Below are 22,705 nucleotides of genomic sequence, written 5' to 3' on the forward strand. Positions count from 1 at the left end.
AATGTCAAACTTGTTTTGCTGACAGTGGTGCTTGTCTTGGCTAGAAGTGACAGTGTTAATGGTTGGCATTATGTTAGTACTGTATTAATGAATGGTTTGGAGGCATGATAGAAAATCGGCATATGTATATATACATACATAAATGTACATACTATGTGAAAAATCAGAAAGTTCTCCTTATTAGTGATTTAAAACATTATATATACTGTACAAATGCCTATATGTACATATATATATATATGTATATAAATAAATTACTTCAAGCATCAAGAAAAGTTTTGATTGTCCGTATTTTAATATTACTGTACCCTGATCAGTGTATAGACCACAAGACCATATCATCCAATTGAAACCAAATACTTATATACGGTTATTGATTATAACGGAAGAAGTACGGCCCAACGGCGCCGCCGGCCCATAATGCAGTGGTGACTCATGGACCAATAATCCATTATTGCTTATTGTCGTTGAAGATGATTTTTCGTTGAAAATCCGGATCACTTTCAAGTTGTCGCTCAGCCCAATTAACGAACATACAGCGATTCTGGTGGTCAAACGGCTTCAGTTCTTGCGTCAATTTGATCTTGTAAGAATATAGGCCAAGATTTTTTCGCAAAATTCGCCACAACGACGTCACAAAGATACCCAACGCGAGAGACTGATTTAGGCATTCCTCAATTGATGCGCTAGCGGCAGCAATATTCTCGACACTACGGGTACTTCTCTGCCTCACTGGCACGGGAACTTATTGTACTGTCCCTGTGGTTTAAAATTTTCCGCAAGACGCTCAATTCTTGATTTGACAAGACGACTATGACGACCATAAATTGGACGTAGCGCTCTTAAAGTTGAGGCCACTGACTCCGAATTTCGGTCAAATCTAATAATTTCGACTCGTTGTTGGATCGTATATCTTTCCATTATAAAATGTCAAACCTTACTGAAGAGAAATGTCAAATGTTATATGATGCCCTTTCTGACCTTTTCGGAGCACGTAAGCTCTACGAAGATCTGGCTCGACTTTTTATCAATATTTTCCATTATTGCATTCGAGAGTTTGATGCATCTTTAACATCAAAATTACGATAAATTAACAGTTATGGCGTCGACCATGAACACTGTTCAAATTTTCAGCCGAAAACCTATTCGACGATTTTTTACAATGAGTAAAATTATACAAAAAAGAAGTTCCATTAAATTTTGTTGCGGAATCAAATTTCTGGTGCTGAAACGTTCAGAAGTTGGAAAATGGTTGATACAAATTATTCAAAGAAGATCGAGTACGCGTTTCCGACGACCCACGTCCAGGACGGCCATCAACATCAATTAACGTCAATGAAATAAAGAAATTGGTGCTTGAGAATCAACGACTAACATTCAGAGATCATTGGCATCGCTGGAATATCGGAAGGATTAGTGAAAACCATATTGAAAGATCATTTGAGCCTAAGAAAAACGGAAGCACGATTGGTGTCAAATCACTAAATTTTTTCGAAAAACAGCGTCATGTTAACGCCTGTGAAGCAATGCTTTCCGACTACAAGAATATCATGAAAAGTATTATTACTGGCGATGAATCTTTGATCTATGTTACCTATCCCGTGCCGGGAAAACCCGTCAAAGCAGGTCAAAAATTAAGGTTGTGTTGACAGTTTCTTCGATTATCGAGGTGTTGCGCACTACGAATTCTCCCAAATTGTCAATAAGGAATACTGTTTGGGCGTTATGCGTCGTTTGCACGAAGCTATTTGTAAAAGGAGTTCGGAATTATGGGCCGCGAACTCTTACCACAATAATGCACCGTGTCATACTGCACTGATTCTTCGTGAGATGTTCGCCAAATTTTCAACCAATACCGTGTCACAACCGTCGTATTTGCCTGACTCAGCTCCGTGTAACTTCTGTATGTTCAGCAAACTCAAACAACCTCCACAGAGAAACCATTTTGAATCAATTTAAGACATTAAACGTGAATCGCTACGCGCATTCCAGAAATTTACTTTGACAACTGTTTCGAGGATTGGAAAATTTTTGAACAAAGTCTTTATTCTTAGTAATATATGTAGATAATCATTAATTTAAATGCGTGACAATGGTAGCGTGTCCCTCCAGCTTTGATTTTGAGGCCATATTATTTACACAAATCTAAAAAAAAATTTCAGCAGACACTTTGTAAATGGTTACCTAAGTCACATGTGTAATGAACAAGCCGAAGAGCCAGACGATATGTTATTGAGTTGCAACTTCAAAGTAACAACAAAATGTAAATTATACTGCTGTTCTATAAATTTGGCAAAAACATGTAATTTTAAAAAGCATACACATTGTCACATACTTTATATACAGACATATGCATGTATACAGATTTACTTATCAACAGGCAACATACCTTTGTATCCAAAGTCGCAGTTCAACTGAGTTCAATTGATTTGCCAAAAGAAATTGCTTTGTTCATTATTTGAAATATGATATATATTTACCAAATATACGTATGAATGATATTTACACTTTTAACTATGTACTCTTGTAAGTCTATATACTTAGTAGGTTATGCATATGCAAATTCCCTTAAATGCCTCAGCATCCACTTATATTTCTATTTTTATAGACAAAAACATGAAAATGATTTATTACTTACCTACACATCTTTTAGCTTCACTTGTATATTAATATGTATAAATATTTATGTATGCATGTAGACATATTTATATATATAGGAAGGTATTCACATATTTTCACGCCACCAAAGACGTTTGTGGCTCAATCGCGCCGGCCGTTTATTTACCCATTTCATTTGAGTACTTGACGTCTTTTCGACATATTTACTCTCAGCAGACAAAGTAGGACATTATTTTCGGCATAAATTGCACATTGGCGGTTGAAACAACGGATCTCAGCAGCCAATGTGCAACAAGTTAGAAGCTTAAATCGTGCACGTAAGGACATAAGTAGTCTAAGTGGTCGCCTTGCTAGCATTATTTAATAAAATAGATTTTTAGTATTAAGTTTCATAACTGAGAGTCTTTAAACGATAGTTTCTTATACTTCTATACCTTTACAGAGGTATAAAGTGACTATGCTACTACAAAAAACTAAGGTATATACGAGGGCTGCTATATATATTTCTGGCCTAATAATGAAAATATGAATATTTATCAACGAAAATGGTTTTATTGTTTTTCAAAATATTCTCCATCAATATTTATACACTTTTGCATGCGCTCAAACCAATTTTCGAAGCACTTTTTCCACTCCGATTGAGACACCTCCAAAACATGGTTTTTGAATGCTTCAACAGCATCGTCTGGCGACGAAAATCGTTGACCACGCATTATTTTCTTGATGTGTGGGAATAAAAAGAAGTCATTGGGTGCCAAGTCAGGGCTGTACGGCGGATGACCCATCAATTCGACGTTTTGGCCGGTCAAAAAGGCGCTGGTTTGAGCCGGTGTGTGAGAGCTCGCATTGTCATGGTGCACAATGATTCGTCTTCTCTTGTTCGTTTTTCGAAGTTCTCCGAAGACTTCAGGCAAACAAATGGTGGTGTACCACTCAGAATTGACCGTCCTACGTTGCTCAAACAGAACAGTCGCCACATGACCAGTTTTGCCGAAGAAACAGGCGACCATTTGCTTCGAAGTGCTTCTTCCACGAACAACTTTCGTTGGATTTGGCTCGTCTTGGAAGACCCACACGGTCGATTGCTGTTTTGTTTCGGGCTCATACGCATAGATCCATGCTTTGTCACCTGTGACGATCTTATAAACGTCTTTTGAAGCACCGCGATCGTATTTTTTCAGCATTTCTTTTCACCAATCCACACGAGCCTTTTTTTGAGCGATTATCAAATTGTGCGGGATCCAACGAGAACAAACCTTTTTTACGGCCAGGTGTTCATGCAATATCGAATGTATGCTGGTGGGAGAAATGCATAGGCATGCCTCTATCTGAAGGTATGTTACATGACGGTCTTGCATTATCAGTTCACGTACGGCATCGATGTTTTCTGGCACAACGGCGGTTTTTGGACGACCTTCACGGAATTCGTCTTTGAGCGACCGTCGGCCACGATTGAATTCGTAGTAACAGTTTTTCACAGTGCTATAGGATGGTGCTTCATAGCCATACAAAGATTTTAGTTCATCGACGCACTCTTGTCGTGATAATCCACGTCGAAAGTTGTGAAAAATGATCGCACGAAAATGTTCACGAGTTAATTCCATTTTTTGGCCGAGATGAATTTTTTAATTCCCTGTAAATAAAACAATTCACGATTAAATGACAAAACGTTCTGAGTCATGTTATGTTAAAAAAAGTAAAACTTTCCAATGGAAATGTCAGATTGCACCTGGCAACACTTAGTGTTGCCTACGCCAGAGATATATATAGCAGCCTACGTACATATAGGATTGAGCCACATGTAGAAGTTAAGCCAAGTGAACTTCTCTTAATTGGGAAGGTGCCGCTGCCCAGCTGGTTAATGTCCTCGTAAGAGAAAATGCTGGCATCACCGCCGTCCAAGAAGTGGGATGGACGGGACAAGGACTAAGACGAGTATGCCCCTGTGACATTTACTACAGTGGCCATATAAAGGAGCGCAAATTCGGTGTGGGATTCGTGGTGGGAGAGAAACTACGTCACCGAGTACTCTCATTCACCCCGGTGTATGAACGTCTAACCACAATCCGCATTAAAGCGAACTTCTTCTACACATCGCTGATTTACGTTCACGCCCCGACAGAGGATAAGGACGTCATGACCAAAGATGTTTTGGAGTATACCTACGAGAGCTGAACCCACCACGATGTCAAAATCGTGCTTGGCGACTTTAACGCCAGGTTGGACAAGGAAGGTATCTTTGGCACAACAGTCGGTAAATTCAGCCTCCATGATGAAACCTTCCAAATGGATTGAGGCAGATCGACTTCGCCGGACCCGAAAGAAGGTTGTCTGTAATACCAGATTCATTAACCGCCAACCAAATCGATTATGTTGTGATATACGAAAGACAAGTTTCTAGTATTTTAGAAGTGCGTACGCTCTAAGCTTCTCGCATTGACTTGGAATAATTTTTTTTTTATTTTTTTACGGTTATTTATTTGTTCATTTTTTGCTTCCCTGTGGACTTCATTCACAAGAAATCATCGCATTAATTTAGTTGTAAGCAATTTATATGGCTAATTAACGTTGTGCGTCTTGCACACACACACACACACACATAGCCATGTGTACGAGTTGCAGGTTAGCAAATTTGCATAATGTCCATATTTATGCTTGTTATTGCCGCTGCACTTCGAGTAAACTTGGCGTTGGGTTTTTCCTGCACGCGTTTTACTTACGCAGCCTCGCGACTGCCACGAACTATTTACTACTTAAACTTTACTTTACTCATCTTCGCTTTTAACTTTTCTGTGTGTTTTGTTGTTTTCACTTTTCTGCAAATTACCGCTAACAATGTGGAAAAGTGAGAATTGCAAATTCGCTCGCCACACACTAAGATCGCTTAATCTGCATTATTATAGTTATTTTTGTTTTAGTTGTTGTTGGTATTGTTTTTGTTATTATTGTTATTGGCTAACGTATCGTAGAAGGCGTTAAACATCTCAAATGTGTAAGCTACATAATTTAATTTGCCTTTTAGTTTGATTAAGTGCAACTTCCGCAGCGTCGGTAGTCTTCCTCTCTTCTCTCGCTCTTTTATGCAAGAGTAAGGGATGACCAAGCGTGGGCGCAGCACCAGTTTAACATAAAATATATACCAGGTATGTAGGTTTGTAATTAGTAAAATATAATTTACTATATCAAGGCGGCTTCGATTCGCCACTTCTCTGCTCGTTAAGCACGTTTCAAAATTATATATTCGTGAAAACGAATTCAGATATGAATTCAATTCTGAGGGTTTGTATGGTAAGAAGCTCATTTATTTGGCATAAATCTGCGGCTATTCTAAATATTTCTATTTGATTATACCAATCTACTGTTTTATACCAGTTACTTGTTCGATTCGCACCATACATAATCTGGCTATTTTACACAAATATAGGTCCGTGCTAGAAGCAAAACCCCATGTCACTAATAAGATAGAAAGAAATGTATTCTCCTTTGCTGAAAAAAAAACCCTAATATATGATTTTGTATGTGGGTATAAAAGTCGTTGTAGTAAAGTGAAAAATGCAAGAGGATAACTAAATATTTGTATAAAAATTGAATTCTTAACCACATTATGGCAAAGTAAACTTTTAAGACTCCAGCCAACAGAGTTCGTGCTGAAAGTAAAAAGTTATTTAAGTAAAAATAGACTTATAATCGAACTATGTAAATCGAACAAGCAACTAGTATGAGTACGATGAACTGGTATAACAAGAAGCAAATAGAAGAGTTAAATGTTATACCAATTTACGAGTAATCCATAAATTCGTTTCTTTTGTGTTGAACTCGGAAAATTTCCTTTTTTTTGTCAGTCCACAGGCCGAAAATACCGAATAGTGTGTCGATTATTGGAGAGCCAAAAAACGAAGAAATCGCATATGCGGGAAATATTCTGTTAATCAATTTGAACAACTTTGTCTAAGTGACTATGGGTCGAAAATTGAGCCAGCGATTTTTAAGGCGAAGTTTTGTAAGGATTATAAAGTTTTTTTGTCTGTTTTTGAGATATTCAAATGAAATTTAATACGTAGGTTTACTTTGTTATTCTATTGAACATTTACCGGAATCGGCCCGTTAGAATCACCATATCACATGCCTCAAGCAACTGATTTTCATAGAGAAATTGTGGCAAAAAATCACACGAAAATTGTAATTTAATTCCCTATGTAAATTCTATTAAAAAAAAATATTTTTCTAAGTTGATAAGACTGTCTTTAATTACTATGCCAAATATGAACGCGATCTGTCAACCCGTTTGTTTACAGCAGCTGCTTAAGTCGGTACACCTTGCGATGTTGCGATTTTTGCAATGGATAAAAATATCAAACGAAAAATTTGTCTAAAATTTAGTATTTCTAACTAAATTTCGAATCCTTGTGATTGTTGGAAAAAGCTTAAGGTGATTCAGTTTTATCAAAAACACACAAGCCGAGTGGTACAAAACTGTCAAAGATGATAGTTGAAGAGATGTATCACTCGTTCTGGACGAAGGTAATTCATTCAACTGATGAAAATATTAAAAAAAGTGAAGGATATAGTGCTTAAAAACCCAAAAAAGGCAGGCAAGTGTTAGAGAGATGGCAAGAGAGCTCAGCATCTCTCGCGAGTCCGTTCGAATGATTTTGGTGGATATTATAGGTATGAAACGCGTTCTTGCTCGACTTATCCCGATACAACTGAATTTTTTTCAAAAAGAGTATGATTGGTATCGAATTTAAAGGGCTATACCAGTGTGCCACTTACTAGAAAATCAATTTTCTCTTTTTTTTGCTTTTTTGATAGTTTATAGTTTCAAAAATATCCTGTGAAATCGGTTAGGTCGTATCTTGAATAGTTTTTGAATGGCAGCGCTCTAAACAGTGACGCTCGCAGGTACATATAAAGCGGATAGTTGACACTTGGAACATGTTTTTCAATTTTTTTTTACTAAAAAAAATTAAAATTTTTTCAGTACTACTCCTTTTTGTTAATTTTTGGTATTTTTCAAGTTTGAAACATTCCTCAAACTTATTATTTTGTACAAAGAACTACCAAAGTTATTCTAGCCGTAGAACTTTCGATTAAAAATGGTCTATATTTCTTAATTTTTTTTTAAATTTATATATAGGGTTATTCAACCTTATAAAATCCCCCACAAATAACTGCATTCTAAATTTCTTTTTATTTTTCCTTCGTTTTTTTTTTGTGCGCTAAAATAAAAGTAATGAAGTTGAGTGCTTGTTTTCTGTTTTTGTTGCTTTAGAAGTCTTCGTTTTATTTTGATTTTCATTGATCATTTCAAAACCATTTAAAATGTTGTATAATTTTTTCATAAGTACATAAGTATGTGAAGCTAAAATAGATTTATATATTCTTTACATAGCTATATCGATTCATATTCTTACCTATATATGTGTGTGTTTGTATATATTTTTAATTTCCCTATATAATTTTAACAAATTTTCAAAGTATGTATATTTATATAGTTTACATTGAAATATTTATTCGTATACTGGGTTGCATGTTCACAGTGTTTTGTTTAATCAGAGTAAGGAACTCGCTCAGAAAGTGAACTTTTATTCCAGCCCTAGTAAAAGTTCACTTCCAAACATGTCAAATAAGATACACTAAGATTTTTCTAGTTTTTGTTTACAGCATACACCCTGTATATGCATATTTACATATAATTTATATAATTTTATATCAAAATTATATTTTACTTTACATGTGTATAGGTTATGTGTGTCTGTGTAAGTTTCCGTAGCCAGTTCATCAATTTTAGCAAAGTAATTATTTACATGAGGTCGTCAAATTCGGTACGAGCTTGCATCCCATTCATATACGTAGATTCAGCTCATTGCACCACATTTAGTTCATTCAGTTCGTAATCAGCGTCTGTGTCCTCATCGATCGCTTCGGCGTCACTTTGAGCGCTCTTCTCATCTTGTGCCGAGGTTTCGTGCTCACCATCCTTACTAAACAAAACTTTAATGGCTCTGTCCATGGGATTACTTTCACCTATACCGCCATATTGTTCGGCTTGATGTAGAATTTTCGCGGCTTCTTTGATCACCTCTCTGGGTAGTGGTGGTTTGGTGCTATTTTCATTAGCTTGCTGCCCCAAACTCTTGCCGAAACGCATAAAATTCTGATCTGGTTTACTGTAGCGCATGAAATTCGGTGTAATCGTTGGTTGTTTTACTGTTGCCGGTGTTCTACCGAAGCGCATGAAATTGTCCGGTCGCCCGAAACGCATGAAATCTTGATTGTCGCCACGTTGTTCCTTTGGCGTGCGTCCGAAGCGCATGAAATCGTTCTTGGAATTGCGACCAAAACGCATAAAATCATTAGAACCACCGCGTCCGAAACGCATAAAGTCCGAAGGATTTCTACCGAAGCGCATAAAATCACCCGAAGCGCGGCCAAAGCGTAGAAAGTCATTGGCGCTACGTCCAAAACGCATAAAGTCATCGGCTGGTCGGCCGAAACGCATGAAGTTGTCACCGCGTGAATCGCGTATACCCTCTTGACTGCGTTCAATGCGTCGACCCGCATCGGCGCTCTTATCGTAGTTAACCGTATAATCGTGATCGAGACTATTCACTTTGGGCACTTGTTCGAGCGCACGTTTGCCAAAGCGCATAAAGTCGGATGGACTGCGTCCGAAGCGCATGAAATCTGCATCGCGTCCAAAACGCATGAAATCGGCATTCGCACGTCCGAAGCGCATGAAATTCTCATTAAACGATTTTCGACGACGCTCCTCCTCTTCGTCGGCCTTGGACTTACGAAATTTCAAAATAATCAAATTTTTCGTATAGTCAATATTCAACGATGCGATGGGATAACGAAACTCTACTTCAGTTGGATCGCGTCCAGTTTGTATGAAAGGTAATTTTTGTGAATTCTCAGTTCGTTCGTTAGGCCCGCTTTCATTTAAATCGGTATCATCAGTGTCGGATATGGTGTTTAGTTGTTCGTTTGGTGATTCTATGATTTCGCTTCGTATTGTCGCCTGCAATTGTAGCAAATACAGGAAGAAGACTAGTAGTGGACCCATACTGATGTTCACTGGGACTAAAGTGACCTGGAAGTAGAGAAATCAAAACAAAAAATTAGGAACGCGATTTCTCATTAAAATTATCTTGTAATCAATCGGTACTCTATCTGCTCAGAGATTATAGCATCAGGTTTGATCAGCATAAAAGACGTCATTACACCTCATTAACAAGTGTCTTCGACACACGCCAATTTGTATTATGCCTCTTATGAGCTTTTGCTGCCTAACGGTGCATTGATTTTAATGACAACTCGTGGACATCGTTAAATACTCGTAAGACTGTTTGTAATTGCGATAAAACAGTGACAAATGGACTATCAAACGAAGTCGTAAAATCAGCGAAGGCTTTTCTCGACACTTAAAAAACTTTTCTGAGTACAAATTGGCAACCTCTGTAGTTTTGGTAAACTGATATTTCTGACAGTAGCTCCTGAGCTTATGAACAGTCTTACGAGTATTTAACGATATGTTTTACGACAACTGTAATCGTTAAACTCTGTAGACTGATTTGTTGATACAAAACTTGAAATCAGTTAATGTAGGCCGATATTGCTGAAATTCGATGAAAAAGTCAAAAGAATGACAGTAACAACGATATAGACGTGGTCTAAAGCTTCACTAAAAATTTTATAAACGCAACCGAAGTTCGTTTTAATGGAATGGAACATGCATACGGAAAAAATACAGTTGAAGCAATAATGTGGCTTGAAGATGAGTTTTCCGGCACTGCCCCAGGAAAATCAAATAAGTTATGCTAAGTTTAGACGTGGTGAAATGACCACCGAAAACGGCGAACGCAGTGGACGCCCAAAAGGTCTTTACCGACGAAAATATCAAAATAGTCCTTAAAAATAATTTGATAAGCCTAAAGTTCAATTGTGCAATATAGCAGGCACTCTAAAAATATCAACAGAACGTGTACATCATGACATTCCCGAATATTTGTGTATGAGAAAGCTCTCTGCAAAGTGGATGTTGGGCGAACTCCCTTTTGACAAGAAACAACGACGAGTTGATGACTCGGAGCATTGTTTGAAGATATTCAAGCCTAATGAACCTGTGTTTTTGGATCGATATGTGACTGTAGATGAAAAATGGATCCATCATTTCGCTCAGCCGAGTGGACTGCACACGATGAACCCGCTCCAAAGCGTAGAAAAACACAACAGTCGGCTAACATAAAGTCATAAAGTCAGTGAAAACAATGGCAATAATCCATGAATTGGTCTTCGTATTGCTTCCGCATACACCATATTCTTCTGATCTGGCCACCAGTGACTATTTTCTGTTCTTAGATCTCAAAATAATGCTCGGTGGGAGGAAATTTTCGGAATTGGTCTTTATGACAGCTTTCACTTAATTTATACACAGTTTGGAGCAAGTTTCGAGCAACCATGGATCGGTTTTGCACCCTGTTTACTCTAGCTTATAATGCGCAGAAACCTCGTACAATGCGCAGCAAAGGCGCCATTGCTGCTGTGGACCAGAGTATCAAAGAAGACCCGAGAAGACTAAGTTCATCCGCCAACGTGCGTATCAATTGGAGCTGTGCCCATCCCTTTAATGGAAGATTTTGCGAAAGGATCAGAGTGCGGGCATAAAAAATCCATTTTGAGCAAGACTGCTCGAGTCTTGAGTCCAAAACGAGAGACCATAATCCAGAATTCATTATAAAGACACCGTCACATCTTCAAAAAGTCACTATTTAGGATATTTATGAGCAGACAGAATTATTAGTCCATATTTATTCAAAATTGAAGCCGGTCATAAAATTCCATTCAATAAGGAACATCATACAGCCACGATTAATGACTTTTCCGTATCTAAATTGGACAATGTTGATGAAGACGACGGCAGTACATGTCATACAGCCACCAAAACAATAAATTTATTTGAAGAAAATTTGTGATGACCGTATTATCTCGCGTCGTGGGTCTGTGGCATGGTCTCCAAGGTTCTGTGGTTTAACGATTTAACACCGTTCAACGACGTTGGACTATGTTTGTGGGGTCGCTTGCCTACGCCGATAAGCCCGAGACAATGATGAACATTGGAAGCGAATATTCGGCGCTTTATTGCTGAATGCTAATTGCCACAAAAAGTTGTTGAAAATTCGGTTTTTCGACAAGAATTTATTCGAGCCAGCTGCGGCCATCACTTGCCCAGAATCATTTTTAAGCCCTTACAACAAAACCTTATCTTTATAATATCACTAAAATTTTCGCCAAAACATTTATATGCATTTTAGTTCTAAAAAACACCCTGTATTTTTAATAGATCTCCGAGGTTTACCTTTGAATGTTCTTTACTATTGGAGTAGGCACCGCTTACGGTTATAGCCGGCATCCGAAGCTGGTTTTTCTTTCCTTTGGCGGTGTTTTTTACGTGGCTGGTTCCAAACCTAGCGCACAAGCCGGGGAAGGAATATTTCCCTTCTCACTTCAACACGCTTTCAAACGGTTGTTTTTTGGCTATCCAGAGGATACTTGGTCTAAGACCGAAGTCTTGTAAAAGAATCGTTTCTGGCCACTCTCAAGTGAATGACGCTCAGAGAACTTTCCTCACTTGCGTGAACTTCTACACAAGGCTCCATCCGCCCTTTATATACTCTATTCAAGATTTAGTTAAAGTTTTCGATAGTTTTGGTCATAGGGAAATTGATAAAAAGACACAATTCCCTGAGTGTTAATCACGAAAAGCTAATTTTGACTTCCCTTGGTCTCGTCTGGAAATCAAGACAAGATACACAAACGCTATGAAATAAGTATTTGAAAATAATCTTTCAAACGTCTAAAGCACGGACGTGAAAATAAAAGTAAATAGAAAGCAAAGTTATAAACACAATCTAAAACTTTTGAAATTTCATCTTCATAATAATTATGAACTCACCGAATGCATTGAAAGACGGCTTTTTCCAGGTTTTGACCAAACAATGGCTGTATAGGCTCACACTGAGATTAAATAAATGCTTAAAGTGTGTAGCGCACGACTCTACATAACTAACGGTATTCAAATTACCCTAAAGTGTAAACACTGAACTGCATTTGGTCATGATCAATAAGCTTACAGCTGTGTCACGAGTTGTCACATAACTGTGTTGACAACAATGATCAAGTGTTACTGAAATACTCGTACATAGCTACGATTGTATTGTATTGTTTCTCCCCGCCAACACTCATTTGGCTCTGACTACCTGTGCAGACATTCACTCGTAGCTTAGAAAGATGTTTGTTGTAAAATATGAGCGAGTTGTGAAATAATAACGGCTCATACAAATATGCCACCAAGTTGTCACAATAAACAAGCAACAATAATAGAAACAAATTGATATGGAAAATGTGAGCTGATACGCGTCTGCGGCAGATTGATGATACGACAACTATGCGAAGCGGAACTTGTGGCATGCATTTTGCCCACACGTAGACGACTATACACACATACATGAGCATGTGGCATGACGAATGAAACAAAGGTGTTGCGAAAAGTGAAACCACATGTTGTGTGGCATGCAGGATATGCGACAATGCACCAAGCCACGGTGATAACGGAAAAGCCAGCTTGATAAACTCCCGAAATACCTGTGAAGATTTGCTTAAGTAAGAGTAAGTGTCGCATGTACTGGCTGGCTGGCTGGCGCCCACGAGTGACAACTCAACAAAGCTTTCAGCTCATAAATCATAACACAGGAATGCTAAAGCACCGGTAGCTTTTAAATACATAAACAAACGACGTGCGTCCATATGGTAGCACTACCACATACATATATATTTATTTACTTCCGTGTGCTTAAGGAAGAACTTTAGTTTAGCTAAGCATGTCTTGAAGAATCAACTCATACATACATACATTTGAACATATTGTATTTGTTTTTTGTTTTGCATATGTAGTAGTGGTTGCAATAAAAATCCAAATTCACGTTGCAATAAGTAGATGTTAACCCACAGAAATGGGTCATAAGTATTAGTTAAGCAAGTGCCAAATACCCCCATTTCGACGGTGCTACCATACTCCAATTACAATAACCTTCTCTAATTAAATACATATTTGCGCTTATAATAGCAGCCTTATGCTATTGTAGAGGAACAATTGGGAAGAGGCGGGGACACTCATCTAAAGTAATGTTCTGGTTCTTTGAAACCGCAATTAAGACAATAACGTTGCAAAAACTAGCTAAGCAGCTGTGGGATGTTCAAAAAGCGAACTTCATCGACTGTCTATGGTGCGGTAAGGACAACCCCAATAATGCCTTTCTAAACATTTCGAATGAAACCAATTTTGTTATTGTGAAAAAAAATGAATAAAAAGGAATTTCATGTTGATCAAGTAATGCTTTTTTAAGGGTTTTCGATATTGGTCAAGGGATAAAATACAGTTAAAGCAAAAATGTGGCTTCGTAACGAGTTTTCACTTCTTCTTTTTCTTTATTGGCGTAGACACTGCTTACGCGGGTATAACCGAGTTTGCAACAGGGTCCTTTTTGCAGTTTGGCGTCAATTGGAGACTTCAAGTGTAGCAAGGTTCTTCTCAGTTTGATGTTTCCAGCGGCGTGAAGATCATCCTCTTCCTCTGATTCCCATAGCGGGAATTGCGTCGAATACTCACAGAGCTGTAGTGATTTCATTCATTAGGAGGACATGAAATAGCCAGCGTAGCGCTGTCCTTAATTCGTTTAACTAGTCAGTCAATGTCGTCATCTAACGCGTACAGCTCACCGTGCCATCGACTGCGGTACTCGCCGTTGACAATGCGCAAAGGGCATAAATCTTCCGTAGAAACTTTCTCTCAAAAACTCGTAACGTCGACTCACCAAATGTTCATGCCACTGCAGCATATAACAGGACGAAGATGATAATTCACTTACAGAGTTTGGTCTTTGTTCGTCGAGAGAGAACTTTTTGTTGGCAAAAGTTATTCTATGTAAAATTTCGAGGCTTACATTGTTGTTAGTGTTAATGCTAGTTCCAAGACGAAATTGACTACGACTTTGAAGTTATGTCTGTTAACAGATACGAAAGCCAAGTCGTGAGTGCGACGACTGTTTGTTTGATGACAGAAGATATTTCGTCTTGTCTGACAATCGTTTGGTTTAACTTACTTATCTAGTCTGGAGATAGCAGAACTAGCGACGCGGTTGTTATGGTCAATGATATCGTTGTCAGCGGGGTACGCCAGCAGTTGTACTCTCCTATAGAAGATTGTACCTTCTCTATTCAGATCTGCAGCTTGATGTTTTATCTCGAATAGTAGATGGAAGAAGTCACGATAGGAAGTCGGTTTGTCTGAAACCTCGTATGATATCGAACGGCTCGGAGAGGTCTATTTTTAACATTGAATGTTTTCTGGCTAGTTATTAGAGATAAATACATCGTTTAGGTTAAGAAAGTTTATATTCGTATATAAGTCTAAGTACATTAGGGTAAGCCAAAAAAAAATAATATTCAAATTTGTATGTTAAAGTGAATTTAAAACAAGAAAAACCGTTCACTTCGGTTGCATGGAAGCTAGAATACTCTTCATAAATAAAAAAAATCCATTAAAAAGAACTTGATTTTAATCGTTAATTTTGTAAGATAGCTACATGCAATAGTTGGGCGATCTGATTTTCCGATTTATTTGGAGATTTTAGAAATGTCTTGAAAAATAATCCGTACCAAATTTTGTGAATACAACATGTCATTTTAAATTTACTGCCAACATACTTGTTCTGTAAACAAATGGCAGCTTTTTCCAAATGAAAGCATGCCCTGATTTCTTAGTGGATCTACGTCCTATTTCACGACAAACCTATTGGTTCCAGGACATTGTGATATTCCAGGGAACTCGTAGATAGATGAACTGGACAGAACAGCACCACCCTACAATTAGACTACGGAAAAGAGAGAATTTTTCACATATTTGATAGTCTGCTATGCGATTGTAAAGCTTTATATAGGAAAATAAGCTCAACTATCGGTCAAGATCACTACAATATCTTAGGGTTTTGTCTAAGTTAGTGAAAGCATGCCTTGATTTCTTAGTGGATCTATGTCCTATTTCACGACAAACCTATTGGTTCCAGGACATTGTGATATCCCAGGGAACTCGTAGATAAATGAACTGGACAGACAGCACCACCCTACAATTAGACTGCGAAAAAGAGAGAAATTTTCACTGGCTACTTGGAGATTTCTAATCGACAAATACATTATAAATTTAGCTGAGTCTCGATGGAAGTTAGGCCTGACTTGCTCAACAATCAAGTAAACGTGACATGAATGAATTATTTTGTATAAGAGAAGGAGACATGTTTGATAGTCTTCTATGCGATTGTAAAGCTTTATATAGGAAAGTAAGCTCAACTATCGGTCAAAAGTTTCTTGACAACGTGTTGCAGGTTTCTCAGAAAAATTTGTGAAAAATTTTAAATCGATACCTCAAACACAAAGAGGCTAGTTAGCGTGTATACAGGGAGGCAGACATGGCTAAACCTACTCAGCTCGTAGCGAAGTAAATTTCTGGCTCATCCTAATGTACATTTATTTATATATTTTTTTTTTATTTATTGAAATATTGCCTCTATATTTATATGAGGTCAATATGCACCAAAAATCAGACACATCTTTTAACTCTGCTCCGCTGGTCAATAGCGTGGTTGTCTTCACAAACAATTTCTTCATCAAGTTTACGTTAAGTCGCCGCCTAACGACGTTGCTTCATATGTAAATTTTTCATTTTGTACATAAGTATGTGGCTCTCTCCCCCTCTCTCTGCAGCTGCCCTCATTTACTTGTATTACCTATGATTTTTAACACGTGCAAGTGGAAATTGTATGAAAATTAAGTGCCTGCTAAACAATTAGAGCGCAAATGACGAGTTTTTATGCGTCTACAAAATACCTAAAAAAAAAACTGTGAATACTTAAACGGGCGCCCTAACCCCGAAAAACTGTTACTCTCTCTTTTATTTCCCATTAAAAACACCTTTGTGCCAATGACTTATATTTTGCCTGAGGTGTCTAGTGACGTTGAAGAGTTTCACACAATGTTTTGCAAACTGAAACCATGGAAAAGTTGGGTTTAAAATGGCTCTCGCCGGCGTTCGCAATTAACTCGTTAAATTTTCTACTTGCCCTTGAAGCTTATGGCTTTTTCGAACTAAATTGTGTTATCATGCGCTCATATGTGATTTTATTTAAGCATGGAAGGAGTTATATTTAAGTAATGTACTTGTAGAAAATTTTTCAATTTGAGTAGACTGCCTTTACTCCATATGATACCATAAATCGACTGCGAATATGAAATGATAACTTTTAAAGGAATACTTGTGGATCATTTAAATTAAACTATTTCCAGATGTTTTGCTTTTGCTCTTGATGAGCTTCAAACTGACAACCCAGCGAAGTTCAAACGAATGCTTCGCAATGACTAAATAATATCTCTTAAGTAGCCCAATTGTCGATAATACAGAGTACTCCAACTAGAGTAAAAACAGTATTTATACCCTAAACATATTATATGAAGTTTTTTTACATCCAAAAAGACTGTCGATTTAGCCTTGCCTGCCTGCTTATATGCAAAAGTCAATTTTTAAGATATTAATATGAAAATTTACACACGTCCTTTTCTCCGCAAGTAGCCGTTCACTTGTCGGAACCAAAGATATCGGACCACTAGGGGATATATCTGTAAAACAACTGACCGATCAAACTCAAGTTCTTGTATGGAAAACTATTTTATTTTAAAAGATGTCTTCATCAAATTTAACACAAATTATTAGAACTGACCGATCAAAATAAAGCTTAAATTATTTTTAAAAGATCTTTAAATCTTATTTAGTAACCTTAAAAAGACTCGAAAGTTTTTTGTAACGGGTGATCCAACTGAAGGTACCTTTCTCAATAGCCTTTTCAGACAGATCACGCGTTAGTCATGTCAAGCTGTCATGTTATTTTTGTTCAGTATTGATTGGAAAGACTTACGGCCGAACAACGTTTACAAATCATTCAACTTTTTACGTAAATTCACGTTCTGTGAAGAATGTGTTTCGTGCGCTTCGCTCAAATTATGATCATCATAATCGTCATACTGAGCATACTATTTGCAACACCATCACCCATCTTGAGACACAGCATTCATAATTGAATAATATTCAACCGAATAGACCAGGTCCAGAACGCAGTGAAAAAATGTAGCGGCCGTAGCTGAAAGTGTACACGAAGATCGTGGAGAGTCGATTCGGCGCCTTTCGTAGCTACTCCGACTGACGTATGGAACGACTTTACGCATTTTACGTCGAACTCTTAAATTAAAAACAAAAAAATACAGCTTGTGCAAGAACTGAAGCTGTTCGACCTTCTCAAGCAACATCACTTCACTCTATGTGCTCTTGAAAACTTCCAAGAAGATCCGACGTTTTCGACCCAAATTTTGTTCAGAAATAAGGCCTATATCAGATTCAATGGGTATGTAAACAAGCAAAATTGTCGCATTTGGGACGAAAAACAACCCGAAGACATTCAAAAGCTGCCATTTTATTCTGAAAAAATAACGCTTTGGTGTGGTTTGAGGGCCGGTGGTCCATATTTCTTGAAAATTGATGCCGGTGAGAACGTAACCATTATTGGCGACCGTTATCGCGCCATTATAACCTGAAATTCAAGCTTGTGATTTCGGGGACATTTGGTTTCAACAAGACGGCGCCTCTCAGATCGTGTGATACCATATCTTAGATTTTCTCCTGTGGAGATATGTAAAGTCTAAAGTCTATGCGAACAATCCCGCTTCGTTTTAGGTCTTGGGCAAAACATCTAGTTTGATCTTAAGGTAGTTCGAGAACACTTTTGCATGCATTGTCTGAACCTAAAGGATTATTCTTCGCATTGTAGGAGCAAGTTAAGGCTGCTTCTATTCCGTTTAAGATCTCATAAAACTGAAATTTAATCGGTCTTGGTCGCTTTAGAATGAAAAAATCTAGATTATTTATAAAACGTTATCTTCACAAATCTATACTAAATACCTATAATTCGGTTATCTAAACTTGTAATGTGAATATTATTTTAGTCCGTCGAAATCATACGCAACAGTGTAATCTTATAAAACACTCTCTTTGTTTTTAAACATCCGAAAAATGAATTCACATCAATGAAGAGTTACGAAACTATAAACAAACAATGCTCTCAAATCCTTAGAAAAATAGCGAGATAAAGCCCTGGGATGGCAAGTTTAGAGATGAAAGAGAAAAATTTCACTATGTAAAACAACAATTTTAATGAATATTTTGAGATATATTTCTTTGTCACATTAATATTAAATTTGATTTCAAACCTTTTGGTCTAACAAGTGATATTTTTAGTAAGTAATTTAATTTAGATTAGCCATCTCAATTTGTCTGAAGGGACTTTGAGATGATTTACAGACATATGTACATTTTTGTCAACGACTCAGTTGTACATAAAAGCAATGCCTTCAGTTCCATCACTTTTTTTTCTCTCTTTACTGACAACCATAAATTTTAGTTGAAGACAGTAACCGAATGGTTCGAATTTCTGTGCCTTTATGAGTTTCACTCTGAAATGAGATGCAGTTCGCTCTCGGAGGAGGAAAGACGCGCAGTCCTTCATTATGTCTAAATATCGGTGATCATCTGATGTAACTTACACTTATCGGACTGATAAAAGGGTTGTAACACAATTTCAAGCAATATAAAAAAGATTCACTTGAAATATTCGTCGCCACTTTGCAGCAAAAATATTCAATGGAAATGCTCTATTCCGATTTTTAGCACTCATATATCAAATTTTAGCGTTTTATTGAGAGAGCAGTGAGAGCGAAGCTTCATCTTCGAGTTCGATCTAAAGCGGTTATTGATACTCTCGAACGTATGCATAATACTTTTTAGGATAATATTTTAAACGGAAGCATCTCTAAGTGATTGAGAACTACTTATCGGTAACTCAAAAACAATTAAAAACAAAAAATTTCAGAAATTTACTTTAAAAAAAAAAAAATTTGAATATTTTTTGGAATTATTTTTGAAAATTAAAGTTTTGATTTTTATTTTTGTAACACCTTTTGGAACGGAACCATCTCTGAGAGTTTAAGAACCATTTGCCGACAATTTAAAAACTGAAATTTTTAAAAGTAAAAACTGAATTTTTTTGGAATAATATTTGAAAATCAAGCATCACTGAGTGATTGAGAACTACTTGTCGAAAACTTTAAAACACAAATTTTTGTAAATTTACTTTACAAAATAAAAAATTTTGAATATTTTTTTGAAAATTAAAATTTTTTAAAAATTTTTTGAAATACTTTTTGAAACTGAAACTTAGAAGCACAAATTTCTGAAAATTTGCAATACAGAATATTGAATATTTTTTTCAAATAATTTTTTAAAATTAAAATTTTGAAATACTATTTCAAACGGAAATGCCTCTTAAAATTTCGATTATTTTGTTGGAAAAACATTTGAAAATCAAACATCTCTGAATGTTAAAGAAAAACATGCCAATAACTCAAAAACTCAATTTTTTCAAATAACCTTTTAAATTTCCACTTTGATCCCAATCTTCACACCAAATTTCCAGTATAAGTGATAACTTCTTGTTGAGCTGTCAAATTCACGTGTCAATCGTTTAAAATTACACACAACTTTGGAAGGTTAAAAATAAACGTTGGAACTTTAAAAACCGAGTTTGCGGTAAATTTCACACGTCGGACTAAATCATTCAATCATTTTCGTCCGACAAGTATTGTAAGTTCAAAACAAAACTATGCACTTTTTCACTTTTGCTTCACCGGTCAAAATAACAACACCGTCGGATTTCCGTTTCCGCTTATTTGTGACGCGGCAGAAAAATTCGCGCTATCCGTTTGACCACAGTCACTACCTGCGCCAACTGGGACCGATTATGATTGATGCCACCGGCGTGCAGTTATGTGGGTTTAAAGTGGCTCTTTGGCTGGCCCGTGAGTCTGTTTTACCGTTATGTGCTAGGCACTTGTTGGCCGTGGAATAAGTTCGAGACTTCTGTGGCTTGTGTTGAACGCACATCCTGTTTTATATGTGTGGCGGCCACAAAAGCAGCTGCCTAACACCAACACAGGCGCAGTGGTAAACTTTCGCGCTCACACACACACACGTGCGCAGCTCGAAGCGCAAGTATATATTTGCCTATGCCACATCCTTTTTGCTTAGGCGCAGCGAGACACACACCTACTACACACAAAATGTTTACAATGTGTATCAACAGGCAACAAGCCACAACAAAAACAACAGACGATATCTCCTTCTGCAACAACTTGTTTGCGTCCTTATGCTTTCCTTCTTGTGCTTGGTGTCGGCAAATGCTCGTCATTTCGCCATCTGTGTTTGTATTGGTACTCGCTATCGTTTACCGGAAACACAAAGTGCAAATGTTGCAGCAACATTTCAATGTTGCTTGGCATTGAGCGGCTTTCGCAGCCTCGTAGAAACCTCTAATTTCATGTTCAAAGGACATGGTCAATGTTTCACTGGCAAGAAGCGTTATGATATTCAAATGTGTGTGTGTGTTTGCGGTTTGTATTATTGTTCGTGTGTCTGTTTGCTGAAATATCCAACTTTATGTGGGTGTCTTCTAAATAGTTGACCAAAAATAATATGAAAACTGGCAAATAATGATTTAGTAATCTTTCCGCCTTTGCATTTGCGTATTCAGTATTCGGTTGCATTGCCGTTCCAGCTATTGTGACGCATTTTAACTTGCTGACATTTGTCTTTATTAGCATAAGGTAAAAGTGGAGGTCTTGGAAACTGTTGGTTGGCTGAATAAGAATGTTCATGTGATTTAAGATATACATTTTTTATGTAATCATATGTTATATAATGTTTGCATATATTATATATAAATTCATTATTTTTGCCTAAACATAGTTGGGTTAGGTAAGGTCGCGGGGTTCATCCAAAAATCGTTGGATCTCACTTAGACAAATATTTGTCCTTTGTGTGACCCAAAAACTCACTTCAGAAGTTGTTAAAAACAGGACACGTGGGAAACAATGGATCTTTAGCTTCAAGCGCAGGCATCCTAAAGAATAACTACTCCCCTTGGACCTCGTAACTGAACTCTGTATTGTATCGCAAACCTAGCTTAACCAAAAACTCATTGAAGTGCATGAAGTCTTAAATCCTCGAAGCGTTTTCAGCTTACCACGAATTTATTAAGGCGGTTAATATCAATTCCAGCCACTTCGCTATGATTTTCAAAAGTATCGCAACCGAGATATTTCAATCTCAGTCTGGTAAAAGCCGAGTAATATAGCGGAAGATCACTTCTTCTTTCTCTATACAACTTTTGCAAGGAGCGGTCAACAAAATGGTTTTTTGCCCCACGCGTGTATCTATTAGACAATGTTCAGTCAGAACACCTGCGATTGAGAGATTGACCTTGCTAAGTGGAAGTAGTGCGGACAACCGACTACTTGGATCTCATAGCTACACAAGTTCTGGTTGTTGAAAAGTCCTGCCAAGCTCGCTGAAAGTCCATAGCTCCAGCGCTACAAAGGCAAGAGCTATCAGACAACCCACTCGCTTTCAATCGGATGAAATAGGCTCATAGATTTTACAGTTTCCTGGGACTCCGCTGTGACCGGAATCCCATACAGTTCTAATATGGAAAAATTTTCAAGCTGCTGTCCATTGTGTCATACACTCCTTAACTAGTTTTGAGAGAAAGTCAGCGAGCTCTATTCTTCAGCTGCATACCTACCGCTACCTGGATGATAGCCATGTCCGCTTGAAAGACCTTACACAGTGTGGATGCATAAAACTAGAGTTGATGGAGAGTTCCCGAACTCCACCTCCTACCGTCTCTTTTAACTTCGATCAATCCGGGAAGAAGCTCACTCCACCTCGTTTCTAACGGCTTCGTACCGCTCCCAACACTCTCCCAATTGTGTGAGCAGAGAAGCAAGAAGGTTCCGCGAAGCCGTGATCTAGGTTGTAAGAAATGCATAGTTAGAATGATCCGATTTAGGTCAAAAATTTTGTTAGCTAATT

At 37.4% G+C, this 22,705-nt stretch overlaps 1 protein-coding gene across 1 annotated transcript; it reads right to left on the bottom strand.

Moving 5' to 3' along the window:
- Positions 1-7,881: 7,881 nt before the first annotated feature.
- On the bottom strand, positions 7,882-20,707 carry LOC105228880 (FMRFamide-related peptides). Its single transcript, XM_011208879.4, has 2 exons — positions 20,207-20,707; positions 7,882-9,715 (listed from the first exon to the last, which is right to left on the bottom strand). Exon 2 carries the CDS (start codon positions 9,686-9,688, stop codon positions 8,483-8,485), a length of 1,206 nt encoding a protein of 401 aa, XP_011207181.2. The 5' UTR covers positions 9,689-9,715; positions 20,207-20,707; the 3' UTR covers positions 7,882-8,482.
- Positions 20,708-22,705: the final 1,998 nt, after the last annotated feature.

Source organism: Bactrocera dorsalis, chromosome 3 (genome assembly GCF_023373825.1).
Source record: "Bactrocera dorsalis isolate Fly_Bdor chromosome 3, ASM2337382v1, whole genome shotgun sequence".
NCBI lineage: Eukaryota > Metazoa > Arthropoda > Insecta > Diptera > Tephritidae > Bactrocera > Bactrocera dorsalis.